The 12,772-nt window shown below is 46.5% G+C and overlaps 1 protein-coding gene across 2 annotated transcripts in view; it reads right to left on the bottom strand.

The window, feature by feature from the left end:
- Positions 1-1,312: 1,312 nt before the first annotated feature.
- Positions 1,313-12,772, bottom strand: part of myo1eb (myosin IEb) — a 16,060-nt gene continuing 4,600 nt past the window's right edge. The window contains exons 3-27 of one of the 2 annotated variants that reach the window (XM_085292953.1): positions 12,087-12,176; positions 11,912-12,006; positions 11,747-11,834; positions 11,000-11,089; positions 10,784-10,915; positions 10,580-10,714; positions 10,372-10,504; positions 10,080-10,276; positions 9,919-9,999; positions 9,687-9,773; positions 7,723-7,809; positions 6,047-6,214; positions 5,876-5,961; positions 5,354-5,435; positions 5,046-5,251; positions 4,823-4,967; positions 4,535-4,649; positions 4,282-4,451; positions 3,978-4,123; positions 3,644-3,790; positions 3,206-3,363; positions 3,054-3,128; positions 2,788-2,977; positions 2,516-2,679; positions 1,313-2,159 (exon numbers count right to left, since the gene is read on the bottom strand). In XM_085292953.1, the coding sequence (XP_085149079.1) occupies positions 2,083-2,159; positions 2,516-2,679; positions 2,788-2,977; positions 3,054-3,128; positions 3,206-3,363; positions 3,644-3,790; positions 3,978-4,123; positions 4,282-4,451; positions 4,535-4,649; positions 4,823-4,967; positions 5,046-5,251; positions 5,354-5,435; positions 5,876-5,961; positions 6,047-6,214; positions 7,723-7,809; positions 9,687-9,773; positions 9,919-9,999; positions 10,080-10,276; positions 10,372-10,504; positions 10,580-10,714; positions 10,784-10,915; positions 11,000-11,089; positions 11,747-11,834; positions 11,912-12,006; positions 12,087-12,176 (3,144 nt within the window). In that variant the 3' untranslated portion in view covers positions 1,313-2,082. The remainder of the gene's footprint in view (positions 2,160-2,515; positions 2,680-2,787; positions 2,978-3,053; positions 3,129-3,205; positions 3,364-3,643; positions 3,791-3,977; positions 4,124-4,281; positions 4,452-4,534; positions 4,650-4,822; positions 4,968-5,045; positions 5,252-5,353; positions 5,436-5,875; positions 5,962-6,046; positions 6,215-7,722; positions 7,810-9,686; positions 9,774-9,918; positions 10,000-10,079; positions 10,277-10,371; positions 10,505-10,579; positions 10,715-10,783; positions 10,916-10,999; positions 11,090-11,746; positions 11,835-11,911; positions 12,007-12,086; positions 12,177-12,772) is intronic. The other variant, XM_085292954.1, reaches the window with a different exon arrangement.

The raw sequence follows: 12,772 nt of genomic DNA, 5'->3' as shown, positions 1-12,772 counted from the left end.
CAGCAGACGCTTGACATCAGGTGAACCCTGATTTCTTTTAAGGAGGGGATGGTGGTTATTAGTAATCCATGCTTACACTGTGATGGATTATGAAGAAGAGGGATAACTCTATGTGTGAAGAAGTTCATGAACGTTAAAGGGATGGTTGGCTCAACAGAGCTCTGACTGTTTGTCAGCCTGGCTACAGAGCTGAAGAGAAACCTGGGGTTGTTCTTATTTACTTCAATCAGTGATGAATAGTAAGATGTTCTGGCTTTGTGGAGGGCTTTCTTATAAAGCAGCAAACTATTTCTCCAGGCTAAATGATGATCCTCTAAATTTGTGACACGCCATTTCCTCTCCAGCTTACGAGTCATCTGCTTTAGGCTACGTGTTTGAGAATTATACCACGGAGTCAGGTACTTCCTGTGTTTTCACAGGAGCTACAGTATCCAGAGTCGTACGTAGTGAGGAGCTGAAATTATTAACAAGATGATCGACTTCTGTTGGAGCAGTGTTCAGATAGCTGCTCTGCTCTGTGTTGGTACAGGGCATTGAAGATGATAACAGTGGGTGGATTATATTCTTAAAGTAAAACTGAGATGAGATGTTCAGTTTCTATGTCAGAGTGTGATCAAAAACACTGCAGCAGGTTAATCAGAATGAGCACAGGGTAATCTTCGAAAACACATTTGTACAATGAACACTGCTTCAGTTGCAAAACCAATTTTAAAAGTGTGTTTACCTCCACTCTGACATGACAGGAAGACAAAGCTGTGCAATTTGTGATTCACATAAATACCTGAAATGTTGCATTGAACCACTTTATGGTCGCATTTAAAATTTAACAAAGTCATTTTTAATAAACATGCAAAACAGTAGCATTAACCTGCACAAGCTGCAAGATTTATTAATTTATTACAACTCACCCTACTGTGTGACGTTCCAGTCTCAGAGTTATTCTGACATTTATCACTACAGTTTTTCCTTTTGGTGTAAAACAACAGAGACACTATGGGACGGATGAGCCAATCTTTTCCAACTGTACCTAAAACCAGCACAACCCACTTGGTCAAAAGGACTCTGGGTAATGTAGTGTCCTGCTGTTTTTGTGCAATTTAAAAAAAAAAAACAATACACAGATAATTTTTAAAAAATGAATTAAAGTTTACATTAAGGAAAAAATCCAAATTATAAAAATCAGAAAAAGAAAAAAGTTAAAATGAAAGAAAACAGGTGTACCAGGTGAGCTGATCAGCTCAGGTAAGCTGCTGATTCAGGATAGGCTGCAGCTGAAACATTGATCCCGACAGAAACCACAGCTGAACATTGATCATCTACATCTGTTTATTTCAGGTAAAAAATATTTCCGTTTTAATGATGAGACAAATAAAATACCTTTATTTGTATATCAAAGCTCCTGTGTGACGTTCAGGGTCTGTTCATCTGCTCTGTTAATGACAAATACTGTACAGGGCTTTAAATCTGCCACTGTGCTCACTTTGTTTTATTTCAGGGCTGTAATAAACACTGCAGGCTGCAGGGGGCACTGGATGGACTTCAGATGAATAAACCTTGCTGTCCTCACTGACCGGCCTCATGAATACTACCTGGCTAAACTAGTTATTCACATTTTTGTACAACACTGGTTAACCATCAACTCTAAGCCGTGATGCAGCCTCCTGCTGCCCTCCTCTCACTCCATCTCTTGTAGACCAGAAAGATGGAAGGTCTTTGAACTGGAATTTAAAAATCTAGCACATGCAGTGTGTCAGAATGAGGACACCAATTAACTGTCAGATATACGGGGCTCCACCTGAGATGATCAGAGACTGAAGTCACACGAGGACACTGTGAAAACGAAGTTTTATGGGGACATGTAACCTGTATGCAGCGTTAATGGGACATTGGGAGTCCAGGAGTCAGCATGTCGGCACACCACACCCTGACCTTTCACCTCTGGGTACAGTGCAGCTGTTTGTTAGCACGCCATCTTCAGCAGTCAGCCTCCTTTTAGCTCTCAACCAATGTGTTGAAAGCTCCTATGACCTATGACCCCAGCTGCAGCAGCAGGTTGGTACCTCTGACCCCTGGAATCGAGGTCTAGATCTTCTCCACATAGTTTCCAGGGAACATCCCCTCTCTGCCCCGCAAGCGACCAAACCACCAACCAGATGGATCTGTGGAAATGGAAAAACAATGCGTAGGACAAACATTCAGGTAAGCAAGAGAACTAAGCGACCGTGCGCAGTCCTTGTGGGAACTACGCGACCGTGCACGGTCCTTGTGGGAACTACGTGACCGTGCACGGTCCTTGTGGGAACTACGCGACCGTGCACGGTCCTTGTGGGAACTACGTGACCGTGCGCAGTCCTTGTGGGAACTACGCGACCGTGCGCGGTCCTTGTGGGAACTACGATTCTGGATGAAAAAAATCCCTCTTTGTTTTAGTACTACTGTGCAACTACATTTAATGTTGTTTAACAAGGTGTGTGATATCTAGTAACATCAATACAAGGTGGGGTATGGGTACTACCTTCAGTGACTATCTCAATGAGGTCCTCAGCATTGAAGCTAAGCTCATCGGTGTCCTGGGCATCGTAGGCGTACAGAGCTCTGCAGTGAGGAGTTCGGGGCTTCGGTTTGGGTCGACCCGCTCCAGGAGGAGGCTTCACCTCCTTTGAACGGCGCCGGTGTACCCTACAGGTGAGAAACAGGGATTACTAGTCATTTACGGATGGTCCGTTTACTGGTCATACTGGTGACCACAGTTATTTCATAACACTGGGTCACTCCAAGCGGTCTCACCCTGCGGCACCCTGATCGGGAACATCCATAAAGCCCATATCCTGGTTTTGATGGGGACGACTGTCATGGCGACGCTGGTTCTGGAGGCGGGGCAGGGTAGGTTGCTCCATGCTAGACTGCTGTCTCAGCAACGAGCCTCTGGAGTAGGCGCTGCCCTCCTTCAGGGCTCCACTCCCTCTGGAGCGAGATGCTGATGAGAATAAGAAACGTCAAAAGAGTCTTCTAAGAAGTCGTGAAAACACCTGAAACTTGGTTTTTGCTGATACCCGAGTGTTGCTGGTTACTGGGTGGAGCACGGTTTCCCATGTAGCGGCTCTTCCGGTTGTCTTTCCGGGTGGGACCTAGACGACAAACAGACAGGAAGTAATGCCGAGTGGACAAGAGGTTACGCTGGTGACTAAGTCAAGTCACAACTTACGGGAGTTTTTAGGCAGGCCCGGTCCGATGGAGACCTGCAGGACCTTTCCGCTGGGCTTCAAGACTGCCTCGTCACCCTGACCCACCTGGAACTGGATCTGTCTGGATCCTGAGGAGCTGAACGGACCCCAGCCACCTTTCTTCACCTTAAACTCCAGGCTGGACGGAGAGAGAAGTGTAGAGATAGAGGCAGTGTTTGGTCAGATCTGATGACTCATTGTTAAACCTGGGTTTAAGTGTTGGTTTCTCAGTGCAGGAACTACGTTCATTGGTTGTGCAGTTTGACTCCTTGCTTGTCTCAAAACACCAAAATGGCAACAGTGAAAATGCTCATCAGGAGACTTGGGTGGCCAAAGGGCGAGGCCATGGCGGCTAGCTTCACTTTTAAATACAGTGCATGAGGTATGCTGGAGAACGACAGATCGTGTTTAAAACTTACAGGTTATTGAATTTTAGTGGCAACTTCCTCTGCGTTTTGTCCTCATAACGTTTGACCAGCAGACTCAGAAACTCAGTTTTAAAGACACTCTGAAGAACGCTGTCGTACTCCTCTTCATGGATGATGAAGAAGTCGTCCTGAAGAGTGCTAACAAACAGAAAGGTAGGTCAGAGAAAGGCAGTAATATTTTGAATGCTATACAACAATTGCTATCTTCTAATAGCTTCATGTTTCTATTTCCAGTTCTACTTTTTGACCCAGTGGAAAGTACTAATCTGGCTCTGCTGTCATTTTTTGGTTCTAATTGTAGTTTTTCCCAGTTCTGATGGTATACCTCAGAGAAACAGACTGGATTTTGTTGATCTCAATCTTCCTCTTGAGAACCTCCTGGATTTGACCTTTATCTGGACCGTGTTTCACCTTCTCGCGACCAATCATGTAAAGGAACTTTGGTGTCAGGATAAGGTCTCTCTTCACGGACTGTGGAACAACAGAAAAAGCAACATTTCCAAGAGGAAAGAAATATTCAGGGACTCTATCAGACATGATGGTAAACACTCTCCAGCCGAGGACGTGTTCAAACAGGAGAACAGAACCAGATCTAGGCCTGTGGTTTTGCTTTTAGGTTGGGTTCCTACCCTGAATCTGCGGTCATATTTCACCACGACGTCAGCAAAATCAATTCTCTCTCTGCGGCCGACAAACTGTCTGATCTCAGGATGGTTATCGGTCCCGATATAATCACCCACAAAGTTCCTGTTGATGCTGTTTCTGCGGCGCTCTTTTTTGTTCAGCACAACATCAGAGGCTAGAGGAAACACGAATTAAAAGTTATTGAAAACAAACTCAGATTCAGAGTTTTTTTAACCCATCTATCAAAAACAATCTTACCTTCCTCCCTCATCTTGACGTATTTGCGAACAGCAACATGTTTGCGCCACGCCTTCTGGATGACACGAGCATACCCGTTATATTTCCTCTCCCTCATCTCCTCCAACAGAAAGAGCTGGAGAGAGGAAGCGACACCATTATGACAAACGGAGCCAGGCCCTGACAGGCCAAGATGACCGTGGGTGACAGCGGACCACAGCGCCGACACCCGGTACCAGGTTCTACCTCAGGCGTGCTGAATCTCAGCGTTCCTGATTGCAGTTAAACCACTTGCTGAGCTTTTCTTACCGACTCGGGAGCTTTGATGAAGACTTTGGTCTTCCCCAGCTGGAACTGATCCTGGTCCATATTGACCGAGTTGAGGAGGTGCAGCACTCCCTGACGCTCATCACCTCTCCACTGAGGCCAGGACTCCTTCGTCAGGATGGCGTACCTGCAGCACGGCAGTACGAGTTAGAACCTTAACTTCGTCCCATTAGCTTAAATATCCTAACCATGATTGACCTCCGACCTCTGCAGGAACTTATTGAAGACTCGTCTGTAAGCATATCCAGCTCGACGGACTCTGATGTTCTCTCGCAGGCCCAGGTACTCCACCTGGTGTCTGACCCTGTTCTCCTCCCAGTCCCGGGAGCGTTTGGTTTCATTGGGCTTGATGCAGCGGATGTAGTGGGGGGTGCACTTCATCAGGGTCTGCACCAGACTATTAGCTTGTTTCTAGAGGGCAGCGAACACACACCTGAGAACCACACCTGGCAAAGCTGCTTATTTCACTGTCATTTTAATTCTTAGTGGAGGTCCAACCTCCAGCTTTCTCACCTTGATCTTACTGCTAGCGGTGGTCGGTCGCCCTCGCTTCTCAGCCTCCAGGTTCTCAGGGAACAGAGCTCTGATGAACGGACTGCCCACAAACACACCACAGAGAAGGGATTGTGTCAGAGACACACACACACACACACACACAGCTTAGTAATGTGATTACTTCCACACTTTGAACGCTGCATGGTTGTACTCTCTCCATGTTATCCATTGTTGATCTGCACGTGTCTGTTGCCATGGACGCCACACGCGCTTACGTCACTGTCATGAGACTCTCTCACAAACAAAATCACGGTTTAGTAACCCAGTGACACAGCGTGCTAACGAGAAAGTAACAGTAATCTAATTACTTTTTTGCAATGTTAAACCCTTCACTCATTACTTGAAAAAAGTAATCAGATTACAGTAACACTGCCCATGTCTGCTGACAACAGGATTCCTGACAAAGCTGACGCGTTTATTCACTGCAGTTTTGCATCAGGGGCTCCTAAAACATCCCACATCCACGCACAGAGTACTTACAATTCGCTGCTCTGCATCAGCTCGATGATGTCATTGAACAACACATCTCTGTTCCTCTCACAGAACCCGCTGACATCATACGACACCTGCCCACAGACACAGGTGCGGTCAGTAAACACAGACAGATGTGGTCATTAAAAACTCTGACAGGTATACAGGTGAGGTGAGGACCTTTCCAGCATAGTGGTGGACTATGAATCCTTTGTTCCAGCTGCTGAAGTGTTCGTGAGATCCAATCTGTCCCTGTAATTTCTGCAGCAGGGTCTGATCCGCCCCCTCACCTTTAGCGTGCATCGTGGCGCACACGTCGTCCAGGATGCTCATGATCCCAGGAGGATTCTGCAAAACAGAGGGTGTTCACTGAAAATACAGCTGTTTGAATTTGGTTTTATATAGTCTGACTTATAGTTTGTTCAAAACTGAGAGTTCAGCTCCTACAAGCAGCAGAAATCTCACCTGTACTCAGGTAATATCATAGCTGCATCAAGAGACCAAACAAGCCAGTATTATTAAACAAAGACAAGCAATACATCATATAGTATGGCCAATACTATATTACATTAATTTTAAACTGTTCTTTCCTGGAAGACAGACCTCTGTTATGATGACATGAGGTGATGCATGAATTGATGACTGACATTTTTATTTAACTTCTTCAATCACAACAGTATATTTGAACATACACAATAGTTTATTTTTAGCTTACAAACATCTGAGCATAAAGTGCTGACAAGGAACCCTGGTGTAAACATTAAAATGAAAGTCAGTACAATGTGCAGATTGCAGAAATATACATAAACAAAATCAGTGGCTTTACCACACTCAGTTTTTCGACATCTGTGAACTACTAGACAGTCATTCAATTAAAAAATAATATTAAATAAATAAAACTAATAAATAAAAAATGCACACATCTTACTGATCTCTGCAGTCAGTAACATTACACATAAAGTGCAAACATAATAGCAATTGTATAAACACACACACAAACACGCCTTTAAAGTTTAAAGGCGTGAAATTGGACGGTCTAGTTCTGATTAGCGTCACCGCTGTCTCGGTGGAGTTTAATAAACTCGGCCGTCTGCTTCTTGCTATCTAAAATATAACCAGACACTGGTGTAAATTCTCGACTGTCTCATACTTCTGTTTAATAAGTTTTCTGTTTGACGTTTAGTCAGCTGTGTGAAAACCAAGGAGGAACCCACCCGGGGGATTAATAAAGTTTTATTTTATCTAATCTAATAACTTTAATCTCAGCCAAACCGATTTACTCACGAACAAACAAAACACTGAAAAAAGCCCAACAATAACATTTTTAGGTTGTCTAAGTGACTTATATATTACGTTTAACCCGAGCAGCGAAAGTCCGCGGTGATCTGAAAATGATGTGCCGGGAGTTGTGCCGTTCTCGGACAGCCTTCGGCGCGTCGCTGTGACGTAATCGGTCTACAAATGCGGCCTCAGGAGGATGCAGCCCATGAACTTGGACATGTCCAGAGTATAATCGCAGCCTTTGCGGTTAGAAAATTGCACTTGATCATGTCGCGATATTATCGCAAATGCGATATATCGTTCAGCCCTATCCAGATTCCAGAAGATGGCTAATGACAAAAAACATTAGCTTAAAGGGCAGGTGGGGTTAAAGTGGGAGGAGCTAAATCCTCTGTCAGACAGAATCAACTCGGGGGGCAACTGACCCTCAAGATGGAGCGTAAATCCTGCTGCAGTTCTTAATGATGTAACAAATGATTAATGTCAGTAATGTTTGTACAAGAATAAAAACACAGAGATGGAGAGGAGTACTTGTTAAATTTATCAGAGCTGTGTTCAGTGATTTGCGAACTCACCAGTTTGGACTCGATGAGGTCACAGACCACCTTGTTGTTAAAATATTCGATGGGAGTCCATTTGATTCCCTCCTGTACGTATTCCTCCTGCAGACATAACGGCAACATCCGGCTTCACATTTAGTCTGTTTATTTAAAGGAGGTCCCTGACGTTTGTCCGACAATGTTATCAGTCAAAGTCAGCAGCGCTCCACCTGCACACAGAGCAGGCGGAGCACTGCTTTCCCCTCCTGAGGTTTTTGTATACTTTATTAATCCCCTGTAGGGAAATGACTCTGCATTCACTCAGTGAAGCAGTGTTGCCTGATGTCAGAGTCGCCTGACGGTTTGCCAGAATCTCTTTGAGGCAGTCTGAAAGGCTTTTTCCATGGCCTCTCTGAACTCCTCCCACACCAGAGTTCTTGTTTCAGCCACTGCCCGAGCCACATTTGGCTTGGCCTGTTAGTACCGATCAGCTGCTTCCGAAGTCCGACAGGCTAACCACGCCCAATACGACTCCCTCTTCAGCCTGGTGGTTCCCCTCACCTCTGGTGTCTGTCTTTACCCGAGTGTCCACAACATATGGTCCAGGTCTGGTGATACGATTACAAAATCGATCATCAACCTGCGGCCTAGGACGTCCTGGTGCCACGTGCACTTATGGACACACTGTGGTTTGCACAGAAGTCCAATAACAAAACACAGCGCTGGTTCAGATCTGGGACACCGTTCCTCCCAGTCACACGCCTCCAGGTCTCGCTGTAATATAGAGTCCCCAGGTGGAGCAGCTTCAAACACCCCACCCAGGGACTCCAAGAAGACCAGGTACTCCGAACTGTCATTCAGCACAGACGACAGTCAGGACCCGTTCCCCACCAGGAAGGTGCAGGGAACAAACCCCTTCGTTCACTGGGAGAAACCCCAACATACAGGCACCAAGCCGAGAGGATACTAGGATACCCACCCCAGCCCACAGGAGTATGTGGTGTCTGGCTCACTTCTACGGGCCATTTGACCCTTACACAACCTTTGCAGGAGCAAAGAGAGCTGCCCTTTGTCACCAATTCTGTTCGTAGCCAAGTGGTGGAAGGCTTTCACATCGGTGCTCTCAGAATCTCATCGGCAGAAGTTAGCGGGAGATCGACAGACGGATTGGTGCGCCGGCTGCAGTGATGCGGACGCCGCACCGGTCCGTCGTGGTGAAGAAAGAGCTGAGTGTAAAAATGAAGCTCTCAATTTACCGGACGATCTACGTCCCTACCCTCACCTATGGTCACGAGCTGTGGGTAGCGACCGAAAGAACGAGATCGCGGATACAAGCTGTGGAAATGGGCTTCCTCCGAGGGGTGGCTGGTCTCTCCCTTAGAGATAGGGTGAGGAGTTTGGCCATCTGGGAGGGGCTCAGAGTAGAGCCGCTGCTCCTTCACATCGAAAGGAGCCAGCTGAGGTGGTGACAAGGACGCATCCTGGGGGCCACCTGGGTGAGGTTTTCCAGGCATGTCCCACCAGGAGGAGGACTCAGGAAACACTGGAGGGGTTATATCTCTCGGTTGGCGTAGGAACGCTTTGATGTTCCCTTCGACAAGCTGGAGGAGGTGGCTGGGGAGAGTGATTTCTGGGCTTGTCTGCTTAAGTTCCCGCCCCTTGACCCGGCCCCGGACAAGTGGAAGAAGATGGACGGATTTATTTTAGTCAGTGCTGGTCACTCGGGAGGAAGCTGGAGGATTATTATTTGGATTCCTCGCACAAAAGTAACAAAGACAAAGTTCATCATCTCAGAAAATAGTTGGATCAAGATTTGTCCAATAAACACCTGTAATGTCATGTGATATTAACTCTTTTCCACTGATATTTTATGTAGTTTCAAAGTCAGGCTGAATCAGACAAACTTAGTAACAACCACAAAATTAATCTAATCCCAGAATAATTGTATGTCACCTGTGCACCAAGCGTTCAACAGTTTATTAAAAAAAGAACAACGTCACCTGTTCAGCCTTCAGCGTGAGCTCAATAAAAATCTGCTGCAGCTTCTCGTTCACAAAGTTGATGCAAAACTGCTCAAAACCATTTTTCTAAAAAACAAAAAAGTAAAAGTTAATCAAGAATCAGAGTCGTTGATCATCAAATCAGCAGGAACAATCTAACGGGACCAGTTTGTTAAAGTGTGTTTATTATTGTTTTGTAAGGTGTGGCTTAAGACAGGAAGTGTGTTTGTACCTGGAAGATCTCGAAGCCGTAGATGTCGAGGACTCCGATGTTGAGCTCCTCCTGCTCCTTCTGCATGGCTTTATTAATACACTGACACAGAAACAGGAAGGTGAATGAGCAGCAGTTAAAGAACGCAGAACAAAGTGTGAAGGCTGTGTGCAGGCACTGACATCGACGAGGAAGTCGAAGAGTCGGGTGTACAGCGCTTTGGACAGGGCGTCTCGGGAGAAACAGGCCTGCTCGGTGTTCAGGGTCACCGAGATGGACTCGGTCTTCCCACCCCACTTACTGTCCATAATCCTGCTGGTCAGCTTACTGCAGAGACCGTCCTGAGAGATCCCCAGCAGGTAGGCCGGAAAGGCCAGGACTGATGAGGAGACAAGATTTTATTGGTTTAAGTGGTAATAAAAAACAAACAAAACAAACAATAGTGTCATGCTGCAGTGTCAGGGGCTTTCTCACAGTTCTGGCTCTCCACCACCGCGTAGTTGTTCTCCTCTCTGAAGCTGATGTTTCCCAGATGGAGAATTCCTGCGACGAGCTGAAGAACTGAATCCTGATCTTCCAGAGACAGACCGACCACTGACATGGCCTCCTGAGAGACACACAGGTACACACACTTTAACACACATACGCACGCACACGCACACGCACACACACGCATACAGACCATCGTATCCGAGAACTCCTTCTTGTCGTTAACGTCCTCCACCGTGTAGGTTCCCGTTTGGTTGAGGTAGTTGTAGTAGTCAGGGGTCGTGACCCCAAGGTTCTCCCTCTGCTCTGTGGTAGCCCCTCCCAGCAGCTGAAGTCAGAGGCCAGCATTAGCTTCCGTTAACAGTTATAGTACACGTTGCAGCACATATTGCAGTACCTGGTAGTAGATATGGAAGTTTCTCTCTCCTTGATTCTGGGAGACGACTCGACTTTTCTCCAGCAGGAAGTTGGAGATTTTGCCTCCATCAGGAGCTCCTCCTCGGCTGAACTGGATCTCGAAGTATTTGCCCTGTCGGGATAAGGGCGGCGTGTCTGTGGGCGTCTATGAATCTGCGCGGCGGCAGCCAAAGTATCTGTGTGCTATCATACTCACAAATCTGCTAGAGTTGTTGTTGCGGACGGTTTTAGCGTTTCCGAAGGCCTCGAGCAGAGGGTTGGACTGCAGGATGATGTCTTTGACGTGCTGCAGGTGATAACACAGGGTGGCATCGCTAACATCATCTGTAACCATGGTGACTATCAGCTGACACAAACAATCAGCCGTTTTCTGATATAACTAAGGAAGACCCGACGTGGCAAAAGGTGAAGAAATAAATTTAAAATGAAATCTTAACATATGTCCGATTTATTAAATTAAAATTAACACTTTGAATAAACGTTTACTAATTATTAGAATTGTTATTATAAAATGATCTCTGTCTCTCTTCCACAGCATGTCTTTATCCTGTCTTCCTTCTCTCACCCCAACCAATCACAGCAGATGGCCCCCGCCCCTCCTTGAGCCTGGTTCTGTTTCTTCCTGTTAAAAGGGAGTTTTTCCTTCCCACTGTCGCCAAAGTGCTGCTCATAGGGGGTCATGTGATTGCTGGGCTTTTCTCTGTATGTATTATTGTAGGGTCGACCTTACAATATAAAGCACCTTGATGCAGCTGTTGTTGTAATTTAGTGCTGTATAAATAAAACTGAATTGAGCGTCACATAAACAATGTTTCAAACCAGCACAGCAGCAGCGATGAGTGTCGAGATAAACTACAAAGTGCAAAAACGATTTATACCACAAGGTGGAGCAGTGAGGCAGTGTTACCTTTATGTCAACCAATCAATGGCCTCCGATTCTGACCTGAACTTTGTCGCCTCCTCCGGACACTTTGGACACGTAGCTCATGATGTATTTGGCAGCAACAGTTTTTCCGGCGCCGCTCTCGCCGCTGACACGCAAAGACAGACATCACGTTACACATTTGTGAAAAGAGTCTGTTTGAAGGGAGCTTTAAGCCCCGCCTACCTGATGATGACACACTGGTTCTCGCTGTCTATCATCATGTTTCTGTACATGTTGTCAGCCAGTGCGTAGATGTGGGGGGGGTTCTCGTACTGAGCCTGTCGGGGGCGGGGCATTCAATCAGCTATTTGTCTGTTTTTCGTTTGTATTTGTCTGTCGATTGGCCGCTCAGTCTTACCGCGCCCTGGTAAAGCTCCACTTCCCTCTCGGTGAAATACGGCAGCTGTTTGAACGGATTCACAGAGATCAGCACTGGACCGATGTAAGTCTGAAAGAAGAGGGTCAAGGAACACCACCAGAACCAGGACCTGGACCCAGCAGGACACATGTCCATCAGAGACAGACCATCCCAGTGCCGGATTTTCAGCACCAGCTGAACTAAGCATCTGGTCCCAAAGCTGGAACTGATGATGTCACTACCTGTGGGAGGGGCTACCACAGAAACTCACTGGTGATTGGCTGATCCAGCTCACAGATCAGCCAACCGCTGTTTGTGTGCCATGACTTTCTTCTCTTAATTTCCAACGGATACCTGATCCTTCTTTAGTTGGAGGTCTCTTCCTGTTTAAAGGGAGTTTTTTCTCCCCACACTTGCCTCGGGCTGCTCAGATGGAGCCATGTGGTCATTGCGGTCTTCTCTCTTGTAGTCTTTGTTATTGAAATATTATAAAAACCTGATTAAAATTTGGCCGCCCTCCCCTTCAGGAGCATCTGTGTGCGCAGCTCAGGACGTTTCTTCATCTCCTCCCGCCTCATCCGTGAGCCTAAACTCGGACGGCCTCTGGGCGACGAACCTGGTGAATCAGGAACGTGGCGAGCGAGTTTCTGAACTGCCACAAGAGGGCAGCAGAGCTCAGGCATCTG

The sequence above is a fragment of the Mchenga conophoros genome, linkage group LG11 (genome assembly GCF_057382185.1).
Source record: "Mchenga conophoros isolate Kocher_MC1m ecotype Shallow Benthic linkage group LG11, M_conophoros_male_GT1.1, whole genome shotgun sequence".
Taxonomy (NCBI): domain Eukaryota; kingdom Metazoa; phylum Chordata; class Actinopteri; order Cichliformes; family Cichlidae; genus Mchenga; species Mchenga conophoros.
Note: the sequence above shows the minus strand (reverse complement) of the source record. Positions and strands in the feature narration are given on the sequence as shown.